Raw genomic sequence first — 19679 nt, 5'->3', positions numbered from 1 at the left:
TCCCTGCTTCCCTTCCCTTTTCTGGCTACCGCTCATCCCATTTTCTTCGCCACTTCACATTTTTCTAAGGGTTCCCGAAAAGTCTCCTCTCCACCGCTCCACAGGGTCCATCCGCCCACCCTCTTCCCGCCACACCTCTCTCCGCCGGACAACACTGGGAGAGAATTTCCCGCGCACCGCTCCTGCTGTTGCCACCGGCCTGTTTCTAAGAACGGAGAGAAGGAGCGGCTCCCCGCCATTCATAAAGCCATTCAGATGTCTTTCATGCGGGAGCAGCTGAGGTGGAATTCCTTCCGTCCACCAACTCGCGCACTCTCTTATGCTGGCCAAGACCCATTACAACAGCGATCTCTTTCCGCCCCCGTCAATCACCCCGCGATGCTGGCATTAATGGCTCGTTTTCTCGATCGCACCATTTAGTCCCGGTAGGACTTTGTGCTGAATTCGCTTAGGATTCTCATGTCGACCCACCACTTCAGTGGGTTTCTTATAGTGGTCTTAGTCGCTCGCCGGTTTTGCTTAGCTTCCGTTTGTCAAGTGAATTATTCTATTCCATTCAGATGCGCAGGAACTGAACTTACGGTCTACGAGTGACTTTACTCATGAGATGTTTAGGGAAGTGCTCTTATTGTCATAAACCAAGAAGGCTGATTGGGTTCTTCAGCTGAGGAATGAAAGGTACAGCGTGTAAGATGTCAATTGTATGAATTCTCAATCAGTCCTGATTGTTCGATTATTTATCGAGTTACGGATGCTGTGTGTACCATTACTAGGACCTAACTAATTGGCGAGAAATTCTTCACTTACTTAAGCGAATGAAGAAGAGATCCTAGAAATTGGATTTATATTTATACCTATAGCTCAGCTATTGATTTTATCAGTATGTTATAATTTTCATGTCATATGCGTCTTTGTCTCCTAAATACTCGCGTTACAGATATACTGTAGTATATAGAACGATGAATTGAGCAAAATTTTCGGGTAAAAGTATTTATTAGCCTATGATGTGAGAAATAAATGTTTTTATCTAACGCTCCTGTTATTTTACAATCGACAAAAACTGTAACAAGCGTTAAATTAATGCCTGTGCGTTTACCCGGGTCATTTTTCGGTCGAGAACTCGAGTTAGCGCGGATAAATTAGCCACTATCGCTACAACATTTTGTATTATCTTCTTATGGCTAGATAATTTTAGGTGGAGGTGACCCTTTTGCGATGCAAAACCGAATAGATGCTCTGATCGCTAATTACAATGAGATTTTTATACTTTGTTGTATTTGGGACGGAAATGATGGGCTCTAGGTTTTTCTCTTTGTATATTTTCATGACTAGATTATGGGAGTAAATTACTTGAGGCCGTGACGTTTTGTCAAAGAGGTATTGATATATTTCGTGTCCCAAATATCTCTGGAATTCGACCCCATTTCATTTGCTGAAGTAGATGGGGGTTTCGAAATTCGTGCGTTGCAATTTGCCGTCGGCATCCAGCCCCTGGAAAGATGATTGATCCTCGAAATCCCTAGTTAGCAACGGGAATCAGGAAGGGTCCGAAGCCCTAGGATCTCAAGATACCCTTGGCCTCAAAGGGCCTCCGAATAACCTTAGAACCGGGCGTGTCGGAAACCGTGTAATTAGGGATCCTAGAACAAGACCTTTGGTAGTTTGAAACATCGAATAGGCGACTTTTGGATCGTGATTGGTGTTCCTTGGTAATAATAGGTCGGAATCAGGCATATCCCTTGAATTCCTTTTCTTGGTGCCATCAAGAGACTAGCTTTTTGCAAGGAAACTCAGTACTTCTACTTAAAAATGTTTTAGTGAAGAAATTCATTGAATTATTGTTCATTTATCATTCGCGTGACTAAAAATTACCTATAATGCATGCAAAGCGGCTCAAATCCTATTGCGAATTTAGTTTTTTGTCATGATTACCGCGAGCAATCCTTAAACTTAAGGGTTAGCTATCATATAAATGATGTTGCTTTCGCTAGCGCTTCTTTGTAATATTGTTCATGGTTCACTATTATTTTTTCTGGAGTAAGGAATATATGTAGCATTTTATATCGTTTCGTGGCGGTATTATGACATCTTTGTTACTATAATTAAACCTTTGTTATATTTTTCTAGGAGATGGAATATTTAGTATTTTATTACCTTGTTACTTAACCTGTTAGCGGGACGTTTTCGGAACATATAGTTTGCATTTAAAGCCCACTCATGCCCTTTTTATGCATGTGTTTCATTTAACATATTTCATGTAATCTTTTGACTTTGTTTTTATCTCACAGTATTTTCAAATGTCTTTACTACGCTATCTCCTGTGACAGTTCTCAGTTTCTCAGCGACAAGTATCCAATTCTCCCCTAAATGATACATTTTCAGTTTTCATTTTGTGAAACCACATTGCGATTTATAGAAATAAAATCACTTTGTAAAGTTACACAGGTTTTCATTTCACTGACCTAAGTTTCAACTTAAACCTTGATAAAGACTGTGTAACTCTAAATATAATTAGGTGAAATAATTTTTTGTCCAACTAAGAAACTGATTTTATTTCTATTTATCAATCTCCTGTTTCCAAATTAGTGTTGCTCGATTGTCGCATGGCAAGCAATGAATTGAAATCGATTTTCGCGCGAATTGAATCCCTTTCCCTTCACGTATCCTGCGGGGGTTCTAGCTTGGGGGAGAGCCAGCGGCGGCGGAAGAAGGTAGGCGCGGTAGCATTTCCACCCCCCACTCCACATCCATCAAACCAAACCAAAGCCCTCCTGGTTGGGCGTGAACCAGTAAGCCGAGAATCCACTTCCTCCACCACCAGCCGGATGTTGAGGGCGTCTTCACATACAGAGCCGCTCCACCTCCTCTGCAGGAGGATAACGAGAAAATGCCTGCCTGCATCCTCTTCCAGCTCCACCTGTTCGGCCTCAGAAACCAGCTCTGTGTTGGCGAGGAACGGAATGGCATTTCGGTCGTGAAACTGCTCCTCAGAAAGGATTTTCATGCTTTTGCAGTGATGGAATCTTTGATTTAGGTATAAGGAGATTCAATTTTAGCTAGTAATGATAAGGGATGTGTAATAGACATTGTCTATGTGCTACCAGGTGTATCAAAAAAATGAACTTGTTATAGTATTGTTATTGCGTTTAGATATCACATACCACGTTAGAAACTTGTCACGTGTAGGATGTTTGAGGTAACATTGAGCAACAACAGGCATTCTGAGAACGAAATTTTTGATGGAATGGGAAAATTAATTCCATTTTGAGCTCGGGCTGACAAAAATTTTAATTGTCCTGGCTTAACCCTTGAGAGCGTAGTGGTCTTTTGGTAGAGCAGTGGGATACTGATCGAAGGGTCTCGGGTTCAAATCTGAATGAAAACTTTCGACTTCCCCTAACAAAAAGCTACTCTTAGAAAAGAGGTGGATTTAATAACCAACATAAGTGTGATACATATTCACCATCCTACGGCTCAGTTTGCATCGAGTTCTAACTTCGGCTATCAAAATAAACCCTCGTATCGAACAAAGCAGGCAATATTTGGGAGGCAGTGCGCACGTGCTGTTAATTAACCGAGTTATGTTGGCTAGAACAGTGAAGCCGCATCCGTAATTGAGCTATTTGTTCCTCTAATATGTGTAATGCCATCTAGATAAATACAATAAGCAATTAATATTCTCTTCAAGTACAGTTCTTCTCCTGTTTACATTGCCTAGGCTATGTAACGCCGAGAATCGTCTTTACAACTAGTTTCGGATTTGTGTTACTGACCATTTGCGAATTATATTGGAGCTGAAGCTCAGTTCTGGCCGTCACAAGGATTTGAAATATGTTATTTCAAAATGAGTTCGCCACGCGTTTGACCCACACGCGTGGCGTAGGTTCGCCATCCTAACCTAGCATCTGTTCTGGAATGGGGGAAACGGTGGCGGAGATTCCATCCAGCCTGTATCCATCCTCCTCCTACACCTCCACCTGTTCGCCTCCGTGCTAGCATGTGCTCGGGGGGCAGATTGGAGGTAGGGGGAAATCTTGGCGACGGACCGGCCCTTGAGGCCAAAGATGCAAGGTGTAAGAACACCCCCTCCCACAGCACATCCACCTTGCCTTGCTTTCTTATTGGTGAGGGAGCGGCTCCGTCTCTCAAGACGGCTGCTCTCCCGCCCCTCCCCTACAATCTCTGTCCACTTCCCCTCCGACTCCCTCAAGACCATAACAACCCCCTCACGTCCCCCGTTTTCCTTCTTCGGTATCTGCTTTTCTCAACTCGACTCCTTTATTTTTTCCTCCCTTCCCCTCTTTTCTTGCGACCGTTGGAGTCTCGGGGGTTTTGCCGGTGCGTGCCGGCCTTGCCATTGGTCGATTTGTTTTTATCTTTTCCGTCGGTGGGAGGACGACGCTGCCCCGTCTTGCGCGTTCGACTTCGAGGTGTGTGTGTGTCGTCGCGTGTTTTTGGATCAATTATTCGCCGATTGCTCTCCCCCGGGGTCCTCGCCCCCGTTTGATGCAGCCGTGGCACTTCGCGTCATCATATTCGTCCGGTGGTTGAGAGCATGGTGCAGTGCTGAACTAACATAAGACAAGGGGACGCGTCGTCGAATCTCTGCTCTCGTGTCGCCAGATGGATGGTGCCCGACGACGCATCGGAAGGAGGTACGTGTTGCAGAACCAGCGGGCGTAGATATAAATAGAAGGAGCACATGGTCCACCCACAACCGGGCTCTCAAGTATTTCATAGTTTGATCGTTGGCGAGGGCGTGTTTTGTTTTGCATCGTCTGCTGTTGTGATTCGCTTTTTCGCCGGTGTCTCCACCTCGAGGGTTACATTTGAACTATTTTCAAACTTATGTTTTCTCTTATTTTGAACCACTCGTGTTTCCAAAGTTCAAGCCTGAATTCAGTGTTTGCTTCACAGCTTCTTCGTGGATTCGGTTATCCGTTGAATATGCCACTCAGTACGGTCGCAATAGCGTTCAGATTTTACTTTCAACGGCGCAATTTTGAAGTATTTCACCGTAAGTTCTGCGGCTTTATCTTTTACTTTATTAAGCTTTTAATGTCCTATGCCTCCTCTCAGTATCCTGAGGAATCATGTTTGGAAACCACTGGAAGAATTTCGATGAACATCTAATTATTGGGGCAATTTTCATAACCTCTGAAGTTGTATTGGAGGTCGAATGAAGTCTTTATTACACTTATCCTGTGTCATGTGATGAGCGACAAAATTATTTCCTCATGACTGTCGATTCTAATACTTAAAAATTTTCTCGGCTCTCATTTTAAGCTATCAAATGCCATTTCTTTATAGCTCAGTTCATTCATGGGCAAGATATATTTGACTTTTGATTAGGAGTCAGTTCTATTCTGCCAACTGTTTCCCTTCGATTTTTCTGTGTGGTATTAGCTGCTGATTTACATATTTTTATTTTTCTACCGGTAATATTGTATATTATCACTTCTGCTTGCTGTATTCATTATTAATGTTCAATTCGGTATACTGAAGATTAAATTATATGACCATTTAACTTTTGGGCATCTATCTAAATCTTATATAACTCCTTTTTTTGTCTGCTGCGACTGTGGCATTGTTGGAAGAGTTCTGTATACTTTACGAGGGTCGAAAAACCGGTTGTTACCCTTGTAGAGCGGAAAAATTTGTTCTAAATAGATATCCACTTCAAATTGTGAGCTATTTTAATTTTACAGTCCTGAAGTTTATTTGGTCCATATGGCCCATAACGCTTTCGTTTTTTTTTATATCTTTCTTGAATGTCAATAGGAATTTCGAGTTTGGTAACTTGAACAGGTTTTCCTCTCTAATGTGGCCCAATAGAATTCCATTCATCTAGATATTCAATTTGTTTTTACGTCGTCGTATATAACGTGTGTTGTTCCGCATAATAGAATACGTAACTAATGATAATGAATTCATATTCGGCTTGGTTCTTGGTTCTTTATTAGTTTCTTTGTGGCCAAAGCAAGCAAAATTTCGTCTTTATGGGCCTGCCGCAGAGGCCTTGAAAAAAGTGGGCCCTACCTGATTTAAGCGTGGGCGTATCGCCATCTGTTTCCGGAAATTTCTTCTATGCTGAATACTCTGCCTGACAAGTTTAGAAACTCATCTCTCTACCGTCCGTGGTCTCCACGCAATTTTTCATTTCATAACCTGTTGCTAAATGATCTTTTTTTTCGAATTAATGTGTGTATTGCTTATTGGAAGACGATTTGTACATTTTCATAATCTTATGTTAGATGACGTCCCTTGAAGCTTTATTTGTATCACTATCTTACCAAGTTCAGTGGGAAAATGGAACTTGTTGGTTTAAGTCTTATGTAATCAAGTTACTCCTATTTAAGTTATTTTTAAACTGGTTTTATTTCTAATCCATAATTTATCCAAGGGTAGGAAGTTATGGATATTAGTTTACTATTAAATAAATCATGATACTTGGTAGTTAACAATCACTCGCTCCTGTGCCAGTCTCATATTTGAGTATTTTTTTTAAATCCACCTTTTACTAAGCAGTTATTGCTCCCAATGTGAGACTGTTCTATGAGACTCCTTGTTGGCCGCCCCTGTGGGCAACCGTTGACCAATCAGCGTGTATCAAGACAGAGGCTGATAGAACCATGTACTCTTGATAGTGACTGCTACAGCATTTGCACTGGAAAGAGTGTGCGATGCTCTAAATCTCATGGGTGTTAGAGTATTTAGGTATTTCATTATATCAATTTCCTTCCTTTTTTTATAAAATTTCCCTAATCAGATTAGTATTCTTACCTTTTTACAACCTTTTGCAATTATTTGACTGTTATAAATGCGGAACTCTAGTAAATTACGATTATTCCTATTGTTCTCACTGACACATCAGCCATCAAGATCAGTTTATGGAAACAATCAGGGAAAACTAAATTAAATGTTTTAAAGTCAGTCAGTCTCACGGCTCTGAAGCGGTTTGAATCATGTTTTGAATCAGAAAAACATGGAAGTCAGGCGCTGAAACAAATGACAATGCACTCCAGACGGTTGACGCTGATTCAAAACCAATGAAACCTTATAATATTTTTTTTCCAAGAACTCCTCCATTGGTCTTTGGCCACGTACAATATCTCGGCAACTTATCCCTGCGGTTAATTGATCGCAGGGTTTTTCTCCAATTTACCGTCCGCTTGTCAAATATTCTTCTCAGTGAAGGGTGGACTGTTTTGACTATGGGAAAGGATCCAGGGTCGCTGTCTCGTCCCTTCTCCACCCTCTGTAAAACTCTCCAGTCGTGTATGAAAATAAAAACTCACACACAGCATAGTTTTTCTTGCTGCGCGTGGGCAATACTCGTGCATATGTGTACGCTGGCTCCCAGTTCCGAGGGGTTGAGTTGAGGGGAAGTGCGTCCGTTAGGCCGAAGCATCTCGCTGGGTCGGACGCCCTCCTTTGAATCGTCGACGCCAGGAAGAGGAGGGAGGGGAGGTAGGAAGGTCGTGAGCACGAGCGATAAACGGATGGAGTGGGGGAGAGGGGAATGCGGGGGAGGGGTTGGGTGTAAGGAGGGAGGGGTGAAAAAGTCTCCCCGCTTTGCGCCTGTGCTGCTTCTCTTGCCTGGAGGATGGGTGCGTGTGTTGCTCTTCGGAGAGTTATTATGTAGCGGTTGAGATCGTCGGCCACCCTCATTTCTCACCCCACCTTTTCCTCATTGCGTTGCTAAAAATAGCCGCATATCAGATTTTACATTTGTTCTGTAATTATTATAAATTAATAATAATAATCTTACGTTATAATTTACATAATAGTTTTACATTCTGACTCTTTATCACTCCTTTTAATGATTTTCCATGAATAATAATATTTTTTATAATTTTACATTCTTACTCTTGTTCTCCACTCTGATGATGGTTACCTGTGATGATTGCCTGTGAAAATTTATTCGTCTATTTTTTATTGTGTCACTTTTGCTGTGTCTTAAACAACCTGGGTCACATTTATGGTAAAAACCTCACGGAGGAATATCGATGAGTGTTTTATTTTAATTGTCATGGGAAAGGAGTTGAGTATGAGTTTAGAAAACAAAAGTAGGTCACCGAGGTGCAAGACATGTTGTCGGCGGCGAGATAAGATTCGAAGGAGTCAGAGAGTTTGAATGGAGCTATACTTTTGGTACTCAGCGGGGAAGCGATGCAAAGAACCATGTTAGGTGGAAAAAAGTCTAATAAGCAGGGAAGGAGTAAAAGAAGATTTATAGATGGAATGAAAAGGGATGAGCCTTTGCGGGACTTTAATATGGTATTTCAATGTGGGGAGAGGGTGCAGAGTGGCTGATTCCTTAAATACTCCAATTTAGCTTCAATTAACCGGTAGGATGCAGTAAATAATAATATAGATACTTATATCTGTGAACGGAAACCCTAATAAACATGATTTCTTGTATGCTCCCGACTCCAAGCATTCTCTAAAGGCTAGACATTGATTGTCCAGACCTGGCCTTCAGTGTGACTTTAAGAAAGGGAAAAATATAAAGTTGCATAATGGAATATTTAGGAAGCGTCTGCGAGTACTCACGTTTCTGTAGTAACATGGCCTTCCATTCCGATCTCGAAATTTATTAGGTCGATTCAAAGTTGAAGCAGTTCTACTTTGAACGTTGTGGAACGATAATCTACATCTACAAAATACCCTGCGAGCCACCTCTAGGGTTTTTGGCAGGGGGTGATCAATCACCAGCATGCAGCATGCAATTGGACCCCCACATGCACACCACATAATAATGGGTATACCACTGGCATCATAGTTGTTTAAATGGAAAGGCAAAGAATGTAGAGTCAACTTGCTTATTTATTTTTCTTATAATTTACATGTCATATTTCTGAGAGAGCCTCTCCTCCAGTATTTCTTTTGTTTATCGTTTTCTGCCGTCACGTAGCGTATTCGTACTCATGAGACCCATTTGTGTTGGTAAAAGACGCGACTAATCATTTTCGAGCCGTTATCGTTGCAGTCAACTGTGGCGCATATATATTTTTTGGGTTAAGCGTTCTTCCTCGTCTTCTGCGAGCGATTCTGTTGTGTGGATGTAGGTCTCGCGCGCAGACTCTGTCGTTCGTGGTTTGTTTGCTCTAATGTCGGCTGAGAGGCTTTTATTACAGGCGAATGAACTCTGGAGTACGGTCAATTTTTGCGCCTTGGAAGCAATCGTTTTGATAGCAAGAATAATAAAAGCTTCTCCGGCGTGTTGGATAGATCATCAGATCTTTGGAATCTCTTAAAATAACAGTCATTCTGTTCTTCGATTTTTACTACCGCAATGCGTGGTGAATGGATGAAGATCATGGACAGTTTCAACACTCCCTTCTTATAACAAAATTTCTTTGGTCTGTCTATCCTCAGAACCGCGTAAGTCGTAACTTTTTATGCAACTGAAAAACCAGGAGTCAGGGAAAGTTATGAAATTTCAGGGTACATAAAATATTAGTCTAGAAAAATTAGATTTGCTCTTTAAGTTAAAATCTCATGTTGTAATTATCCCTCATTCCCCTTTTCAATATTGAAAATCTTATTCCAAACATCACACTGATGTGGTCCTCAATAATTCTTAAAAAATCATTTTTATAACAATATTTCATTTGCTTTTTATATTTATCTTTATTTGTTGCCTTTTATAATTTTTTTTTCTCCACGTGGGACTATTATTCAATAAATTTCGTATGGTCATTCAGTCTGGAAATTGTCTATATGTGCCTGGAAAGTATGGTAAAGTCGCGGTATTTCAAAGTATTATTTAAGTGGCCTCTCTGATTATATAACGGTGTCGATGAGGAGAAAGAGAGGTGTGTATTAAATTGACGCCACTTCGTGATTAGTGTCCATGTGACTTCCTGCGTGATTCAGCAAGGTGAATGTGTGAGTGAAGTGAGCTCTGTGGCTTAGAACTTACTGGCATGTTGCCAAGTAACGAGTCACCCGTGAAATAAGTAAGAAATAACCGCTAAACGTTGAAATAGGCAAATCAATCTTGTCCGAAAATAATTTTTAGGTGGATATTGAGGAGGTCAGTTGCTCGTTTGACGTCTGGCGGTACTTCATGTTTCTTTACGAAGTACATTTTGTCTCAATTTTTATATAATATATAAATACGAAATGAATAATTGAAATAGGAAAATGCAGTGCGCTGATTCGTCATAATTTTTTGTAGTTGTGTCAGTACCTTGGATGTCGTAAATGCACGAGAATTTCTCCAAATTTATTAGGTTTGGAATCAACTTACTCTAAGAGCGATAAATTTTAATTTATTTTCCCTTATGTGAGTATTTTCCATGTATTTTGAGTGACCCCAACACCTCTTATTTCTTTCAGCTGTAGACTTTTTTAAAGGCACATTCATGTAATTTCTTGTGCTTTGCAATGATATTTTATGTCATTCGCATAGACTATTGCCTTTATATTGTACTAACCTTGGCTTGGGGTGGGTGCTAACATATACGTGCATGATCCATGTAAGTATTTTGAAGTCCCTTCCTGTGGACTACAACCTTGTCGTGGTGGAAGGGCTTGCGTGCTCCATTGACCCCTAGAGCTGAACTGGCGGGGGCTGTAATAATGCCTCTAGTAGGGTCACCCATGCCAGATAGGTCGAAGGGTAGGAGCCCGACGAAAGGTAGTCCAATTGTCACCTGTTCCTCTTCCTTCTATGGTACGTTACTATTCTACATCTACATAATACCGTCTTGGGAGTTTGGTGGGGGGTGATGATCAATCATTAGTATGTATCATGCTATAGGATTCCCACATGCATATCATACGGTCATGAAAATGTTACGCACACTAACAAATTTTACTTCCGCAATCATGTGAATACAAAACTTGCCAACTACTCATGAAGGCAATCTGCCTATGAAACTAGAACATGCAAAACATGATGTTAGAAATACTAGGAAAATTCACAAACGTGCATTAAGGAATATATAAGTTAGTACGCTACACTACTATTCATTTCATACGTGTAGTGATAATTTGATAATAGGTACGCATAGCGGTTGTTAGATATATTGGAATTTCTTATTTTAGATTATTGAGCCCATCCGTTCTCGAATCAGTTTCCCTATTTTTTATGATTGTCATTCAGTCTTTAGTTTGATTCCTAATTCTGAGAGGAAGACGTGTAAGCGTGGTCCCTGCCCGGCCATCAACAATTTTGATCAATTTTCATAAAATGACACATGTTTCAATTGATGATTTATAAAATAAAACGGTCGCTAATGCAATATTAAATTTTAGTCTCCTCACGTGTATTTATGCTCATTCTCAAAGCTTTTTTTCTGCCGCACTGTGCTTTGACGGGATTTTGGCAACTTGTTCCATGACGTCAAGCTTCCGTGAGTTGCGAAAAAAAACGGCTTCACCAAGCTTATGTGATTGTAGATGTCTGCATTATTCGCCATTCTTATGGCTCTTGCGGAAACCGTCCATACACTACCCGTCCGTAGTCGCGTCTGCGATGCGAATCTTTTCCGCCTTGATAATGCTCGCTATCGTCCCTCGCTTCAGAGGAGGCCAAGCCGAAAGTGTACACAGCCGACTGCAGCCGGGCCAATGTTTTTCCGTTGGCGACTTCCCCTCCTTCCCCTCCACTGATAACAACCCCCTTGGATCGCCCGTGACGTAACCCGTCGTCTGGGCCTCTAAATCGTTTCGAGAGACTGTATCCACGTCCCTGGTGGTCGGTACTTCCATAATCCTTCGATTATACGTACGCTGTTTTTGGTAGACAGTCAACGTTGAACACATTGAATATATGAAAAATATTCGTGGGCTCAAAGGATTGTTATTAAGTGTCTCTTATCAGTTGGATCATTAATTTCTTAATATGACCTATCTCTCCCACTTGATCGGGCCAGTAGTATCTTGTTTCCCGATTTATTACTTGCTTCTCACTCACGCTATCATCTGTAAATTTCCTGGGTGTATAAAGTAAACTGATACCAGTAATCATCCTTATCTCAAATATGAAAAGGTTACCCCTAGGAAAATACTGACTTGAACGTTTTATTTTTAATTTTCTTGTTAACTCCCTAAAATTTTTAGATGTGGTAGCTTAAATTTGTAGCTAGAAGTACGATATCAGACTGGTCGAGTGTGAGTCACGGGTCCTCTTGAATTTCAACCAGCGAAATATTTAGTCTGGAAGCTTTCTACGTTAGTTTGATCAATTTGATATTTGTTATATTCGCATCTATTCATATTTCGGACTACTGTTTTACCGACATTCCAAATAGCGTCTTCAGATTTTAAAAGACTCATTTTAGATTTGTAATTTACCAGGTAAGTGTTATGAAGCTCTTGTTTTGGAATAATGTTATATCAGACGCATCGATTTTGAAATTAAAGCATTTTATTATAATGCCAGCCATTGTAACCGTAAAATCTCAGGCTGAAGACGCTCGTGGATCAAATGAACTGAACGGATTGCGTGAACAGTTATGTTTTGTTATTAAACCTATATGCCGAGACCCATGATTCCCCAAAGGCCTAAATTTCAATATTTTTACAGAAACATTCCAGGTCAGAAGAAGAACCTCATTATTTTTCTAAGTCTAAAAGAAAAGATAAAATAAGGGAGATTATTCATCGATCCTATGGATCTAGGTATTCGTTTTTTACCCTGAATAATAGAGGATTTTTTTACATGCTCGGTAGAACTCAGTAGTCAAATCACTTCATGGCGCCCATTTTTTTTCACTTTTGTGAACAGCTGGTGGCCTAACTCACCGTACTACACGTCTGTTGGGGCGGCTCCCGGGGTAGTATATAGATGTGATGAATAGTTGATCACATGACCGAGATCGTAAGACAGAGTTATCTCGAGAGATCTACTTGACTAGGACCATAGTTAGACCGATTCCCAATGCGGGTGACGAGATCCAAAGATTTGTGGAATTCCCGGCCGAGGTGAAAGTGTCTTCCCGTGCTCTATATGTGATCAATGAATTTCCCTTATCTATAGGGCGAAATAGATCACTAAGTAATGTCACACAAAACTTTATTGTTCCAACCCTGGGTTCCGAACTACTATATAGTCATAATCAGGGTCCTTGATTATGACTATGTAGTAGTTGAAACCCAGGGTCGGAACAATAAAGTTTTGTGGAACATTAATAAGCGATTTATTTCGCGCTACAGATACGTGGTTCCACCAAGTGAAGCCTGAAAACTTATATAATTTCCCTTATGCGTATAATTTATGTATGTATATAATTTCCCTTATGGTGAATACTTATTCATCTCTTCAACGACTCAGCTTGAAATTCCTGCGAGTCTTCCTCTACGCTTGAGGTATGTATTGAATATCTCGTATATCGTCAATTCAAGTTAAACTCTTGGCCGTATAAACCATACCAAACTTAACGTGATATTTTTCCATTTCACCTTTCTTCATGTTTTTCTCTCCGCGTAACTCTTTTTTACTCTCGATTCTCAATTCTTGCATTTCTGGTGACGTCACCTCTCGAAAAGAACGCTGGGAGCGACTCGAGTATGCGGCTGTCTTCAGAGACACATGCTCCGCTCCTCAACTCTTCTCACTGAGAACTTCATTCTATATCAAGGCCATGTTGATCTCAAATCGCATAGGTTTCGTATTGGAAACCCGATCTTGATCAATGAATTTCCCTTATCTATAGTGCGAAATAAATCACTTAGTAATGTTACACAAAACGTTTCAAGGTCCTTGATACCTTGATAATAACTGTGTAGTTGTTGAAACCCAGGGTCGGAACAATAAAATTTTGTGGAACATTAATTTATTTTTCCGACCCTTTTCTCGGAGAGGAGCCACATAGGACAGCAAAAAGAAATTCTTTTCTTTTTTATTCTTATCGCGATTATGCTTTGATTTTACACACTCTCAGTGAAACCGAGGCTATGAAATTTACGCATCTAATCCTGGTAATTTAAACTTACGCGGCTACCGAGTCCGCTTCTATACACTCTCTCATAGTTCACGAACAATAGGGCGTAAAAATGCGTTTTTTATTTAGGCTTGAATGTTTTTTGGCATTATTTTTTGCTTAATTTTATCTATTGTTTACCTAGAATATTCAATTAGTCGTTTGAAGGAGAAGTCTCTACGTGACTTTGGTTCATGTACGACTCGTGGCACGATTGATCGTTGGTTACGTTCGGTGAAAGATAAACATCGGATATAGAATTATAGTTGAGCACAGGTATTAGTGGATGAATTAGAAGCGTGAGATAAATTTATAAGGCTAATTCAAATTGAAGGAAAGATATTAATGTCCAATCCCGCCCATCCATATCGATGTTCCCATACTTGGAATACCTGGAAACATCTTCAGAAAAGTATGTGACCAATCCAGTTCGCATACTCTGGCTAAGATGTCTTTTATTTGGGCCACAAGAGTTCGTGTTTGGGATTGGAGGATATAGCTTGTATTAAGAAGACTTTTTAATATGATTTTGAGTTTTTTACGTTCTTAAGAAACTCTACCAAATTATACTTATAAATGTAAATCGTGTGCTTACCGAGGTTTATTTTTTATACATTTGAAGGTCATTTGGAATGTCTAGGGTGCAGTTCAGTTATTCACGTTGTCTTGTCTTCTGATAGATCATATTTTGCTCTAAACTGCAGCTCTTTGAAATTTGTGATGTTATCATCTGCTACACTTCAACCATTCGCACGGCACTGTATGGAGCTCGCTCAGTTTTATCCCTCTGTATGGGATGGAATGTCTCCGGACACGTGCGTGACCTTGCCTTGCTAGCCTTACTTGCGTGGGAGAAAGCGCGCGAAAGTGGAAATGGCGGGTAAAATTACGTGAAAGATAAAACACAGTTCCAATTTTATTGAGTGATATACTGCTCTTCCCTTTACTCTTGTCCATCAATCTTAATGTGTCGGAAGATGTGAAATAGTCGGGGCTACACAGAAACCTTGGTTGCTAAGAATTCTAGTGTATATTCTACCTCTTTCAAGTTTAATTTGGCGGAATTCTACATTAGTAAGTTAAAATTTACTAGCAATTTTCCACAAGTACTTTCATTGCACTTAACGACCGGATTCGATGATGTTGTAATATATAATACAAAATTATTTTATTTGCTAATGAAGAAAGTAATAGTTCACGATGAATTATCTTTTCTAAGTGCCGTATGAGCTCTAATACTCATCGTAGAAAGCTGTAGTTACTTGGTGATGGTATTGAATGAAGTAAAGCATCTGACGTTTAAGTGGTAGAGGCAGAGTGGGAAAGGACTGAAATACCGATAGGTACGAAAAAAGCGAACAAAATTACGCCCTTCGGTTTATTTTTGTAATTAATATTATCCTATCACCCAATTGATTGATATTAATGAATATAGCTGTATGAGTACCATCAGCATCTGCCGCCAATGGATGTTAGCTTGACTGTATTTAGCTACTTGGTTGAATTCAAGTTTCTATCTTATCTGCGAAGGGGAGAGAGGGTTGTCATACGGTAATGATTGACCAATGAGCTAAATTGTCGTGTAATTCTCTCCCGAATGGTTTTGACCTCTTCCACTAATTTCTGCGCAATTGAGGGAATTGACATTTTATAACTTTTATATAAATTAGACTCCAATGTATGATGTTTTATTTATCAAAACAGACCTGATAGCAAGGGCTTACCTGCTAAAAGGTCAGCTATCACCTATGGTAATCCTGTAATAATAATGCACACTTTGTATTCTTACTCAAAATCTTGGGATCATTTTCAACATACTTGCGATCTGCATCTTCCCCGTGAATAAGTGCTCTGTGTAAGTCGTTAATAAGTACCTACTCTACAACTCTTCGTTTTGAAATTATTTCCCGGCCACGGACCTCCAATTGCAGCCATAGGTACATAGTTATGTTCCTCGATTTTAGATTCCTATGGTTTCGACGGTTGCCTAACTATTAGGGATAAAATCGCTTTCAATTTCGACTGCCGATACCCAAGGTCGCAGCCAGAAAATATTTTAAAGGGTGCGAGGGACTCATTAGGAGAAGACTAATTACAGAATGTAACAATTCCTTGGGAACAAAAGACTTGAGGCTTTCCTGGTGCATCATCTGATTGTAAATCCCCCGGCTTTCCTTGCAGGTAACTTCGATAGACTTTCGATGGTTTTTTTCTCCGTTTACAGGGATATTCTATATTTACATTCGCGGGCGAAGTAAGCCTCGGAAACATGTCGGAGTTTAATGGAGTTAACTGCATTGAAGCTTGATAAATTTACCTGCAATTTATTCGGGAGTTTGAACCCCCTTGATCCCATCGCTGGCTACGGCCTTGCCGCCATGGACCCTAAAATGTGAATGTATCTGTTACGTCCATGAGGGCGAAGAAGCGGAACAATGCACATCTCTGTTATACGCCCGGCGCCCTTTTACGCAATCCTGTAATGACTATCATAGGCACGTGTCGCCCGTTACGTGTTCCTGGAAGTGAGTGAGTGAAAAAGTGTGATACCGCAATTTCCCTCTGTTTTTTCTTTGATAAGATGAATGGGGAAAAGAAAATATGTGTGCCTGTTTTCATCAAGCACGAATATTCGCGTACTAAGAAACTTGGCTAGGAATTCATCTGTAATTATTTTTAGGTGCTCGTTTCTTTAGTTTTACTTGGCAAATTTTCTGTTTCGCCGTTTTGTGGCAAAAATGCGAGAATATGTTTACGCTCTTTGGGCGGAAGAAAAGTCTCGCGGCTAATGTTTGTTTGATCTCTTGTAATGTCTTTTGGGACAGTTCGATACGACTAAAATCTCATTATAAAAATCATATCATAAAAAATAATCATGAACTAATTTTATTTAAGTTTTTATTTCGTTTAAAGAATTTTGTGTCATATTTTAAGTATGTAATTTTGTGCTTAGATTACTTAACTCTACTTTCACACCTGCTTACTCTATTTTCAGCTAAACTTAGTATTCGATCTTGTTATCTGCAGGAAGCTCATACTTTCCGTATGAATTTCCGTATGCAACAGGAGTTCACTGGGATACTATGGCTTGATAAATTATTACGACCAAATTCCCTTAGGCATTAGTCAGCTTTATTCCCTGTTCTTTTGGATGACAAAGAATATGTGTAAATGCCCTTTAAGTCGCAATTTTGTACATGCTGTAGTAGTGTAGCGTCGTATTTGCATTTGATACCCCATATGAAACTTTAATGTGGTTAGTCATTAAAATACCTGGTATGTATATCTCTTGTCAAATAAACATCAAAGTAGGTTGTGCTAGAACGTGCCAAAGAGTGCATGTTCGACGGGCGGGCGACACGTCATGATTTCTAGGTGACTGAAAGAGGGGTGCAAATTCCATGATTGCATACTTGAAAACCTCTCAAAAGTCTGTCAAGCTATTAAATCTTTACTATTTTTAGCTCAGAATGCGTATCGACTAAGAAGTTGAGTACGCACGCAATAGGGTGGCTTCCTATTATTTTTGTATTGCCTTAATCGAAAGATTATTACTCTTGTAGTACATATTTCCCGCTTTTAGATATTTAAATGAAGATATCTATTTTTCGCGATTAAATGAAAGGTGAACATTTTCAAGGGCGCGAAAACGCGACGGCTAAGTATGAATGCTGGGGAAAGCGCGTGTTACGTCAGGCTGCTACTGTGTGAGGCCACCTGGATGCGAGGCTATGAACGCCGCTAACAATAAGATGCAGGCTGCTTGCTGCCGAGCATGGCGGTAGCGTAGAGTGCCCTGCTAGCAGGTAGCGCTTGGCTTAAATAAGGATTATTAATACCCTATCAAACGAAGGAAACTTTCCGACCTTAGGCAAATTTAATAGGTGATTATTAAGAAATGTTTCCCTAAGCTCTGTGCCTCATGCATGCATTGGTATTCTCAGACGATGTAAAACTTCTATCTACTCGTTTAGAATCTAGGTCCCTGTGACGTCACGTGGAGTGGTATCGCATGGGCGCCAATCTGGCCTTTTTCAAATGAGGTTGACATTGACCAATAGCATTCGTCATTCGTCATTAAAATTCGTTCTAAAACCAAATAATTTGTGTATCATGAATATAATGGTGGGTAACGAATCGCAATCAATACCTTTAGTTTTCTTTGATGAAGGAAACTACCCTATTATCCGGCCATTCAATTGCAGTGGCTTCTTTGATGAGGGGCATAGAATATTTTTGTAGGCATATCCTGCTACTTCATACATTGTGCATAACGCAATATTATACGAGCATTTGATGTCCTGTATTGGGGAGGAAATAAGCGTACTACCCTCTTCGATTTTGACTATTCCAGTTCTTCTATTTTAACTTCCCGTCGATTTTTCTCTGGCATATTGGAGAGAATTCCAGATAAGTCATTATCGTGTTAATTACTCTGAATCGGCCCCTGTGTTGCTAAGTGGCCGTTGATGAGCTTTCGGTTATTTATATGGTTGTGAAACTCCAACTTTCACAACTGCTGAGCCGCCCGTTATGGTTGCCAAATCCTAATGATTGAGGGGATGGCCTCCACGGCTACTTTGTGCGCTGACTTGAGCTTTCTTAGGTAAAATGACCACTTCGCTTGCGTACCTATGTCTCTCGATTACCTATTTACGCAATGCTCGAGTGTTCATTTGCCCTAGGTCCCATTTAGTTTCCAATTTTTCCTCAGAATTGGTTGTTAGGTGTCTTCTTAAAATCGGAGAATTGGTTCTATTAACCCCCTGTTGTCGTCATAATAATTTCTCTAAGCACCGTAGAATTTTTTGTGGAGTTGTTATGATTGATTTACCGCACGTGTATTACATGTTTCCCTCGTTGAACTCTCCAACGGCCATCATTTAAATGGCATGGCTGCGTCTGAATAAGTGTTTCTACGAGTTACTTAATAATTCTTACTAGAAAGCTGAGGAAATATCCATTTCCTCGGTTTATAACATAATTGATTGAACTGGGCGTCTTGTATTCAGTTTAAAGTCTGTGTATTCTCATCTAATGGTATTTTATTGAATCATCTTCGGTCACATATGTACCTTGGTTAAGGTGGTCTATCTTAGCTAAAGGAAGCATTTGTTTTACCATGTGTCAGTCAGAAGAGTTCAAGTTTCACTAACGGAGTATGATATTTTCCCCGCGGATGGTTTGGACGAATTTTTCTATGGGGAACAGGTGTGCGAGTGTTTTAGGAGCCGAAATTCTGTTAACTAGCTTCCATTTTAGTTTTGCGTTTATCAAGATGGCAGAACTTAACCGTCGAAACGTCAGCTCCTGGAATCCTCACCCACCTGCTATCCGTATGCTTCATACACCCCACTCTTGATTTAGTGCGCCATTTTTAATGATTTCATGTAACCGTCTGATAAAATGAAGAGAAATACTATTCAAACTTTATGGTATTGTGCAGTGTTAGCGTATATAGATCCACATTTGGGGGAGGGGCGGGTTTCAATGTATTCACCTGTAAGAGAACTGCCATTAACAACTCCCAAAATTACCTTTACCCCAATGCAGAGCGTATGTTCGGTGACGAGAGGCAATCGTGCCTGTCAGGACACCTTCAGGAATATTCGTTGAATCCAGTTAAGCGATTTCGGCTTTTCAGGTTTGCTCTCTCTCTCCATCTCTCATGCGTATCATGCCATGCGATAATGGTGGATGATATTATGATGGATCGATAACAGTAAGTGAGCCAATTTACTC

At 40.2% G+C, this 19679-nt stretch overlaps 1 protein-coding gene across 2 annotated transcripts in view; it reads left to right on the top strand.

The window, feature by feature from the left end:
- LOC124155639 (M-phase inducer phosphatase-like) overlaps positions 1–19679 on the top strand; it is a 142850-nt gene that overhangs the window by 53770 nt on the left and 69401 nt on the right. The window contains exon 1 of one of the 2 annotated variants that reach the window (XM_046529643.1): positions 4461–4655. The exons of the other annotated variant lie outside the window; for it this stretch is intronic. Within the exon in view, the coding sequence (XP_046385599.1) occupies positions 4624–4655 (32 nt within the window). The 5' untranslated portion in view covers positions 4461–4623. Of the gene's footprint in view, positions 1–4460; positions 4656–19679 lie in introns of those variants that run through there. 2 annotated transcript variants of the gene reach the window in all.

Source organism: Ischnura elegans, chromosome 3 (genome assembly GCF_921293095.1).
Source record: "Ischnura elegans chromosome 3, ioIscEleg1.1, whole genome shotgun sequence".
Lineage (NCBI taxonomy): Eukaryota > Metazoa > Arthropoda > Insecta > Odonata > Coenagrionidae > Ischnura > Ischnura elegans.
The sequence above is the reverse complement of the archived record's forward strand: the minus strand, read 5'-3'. Positions and strand labels throughout refer to the sequence as shown.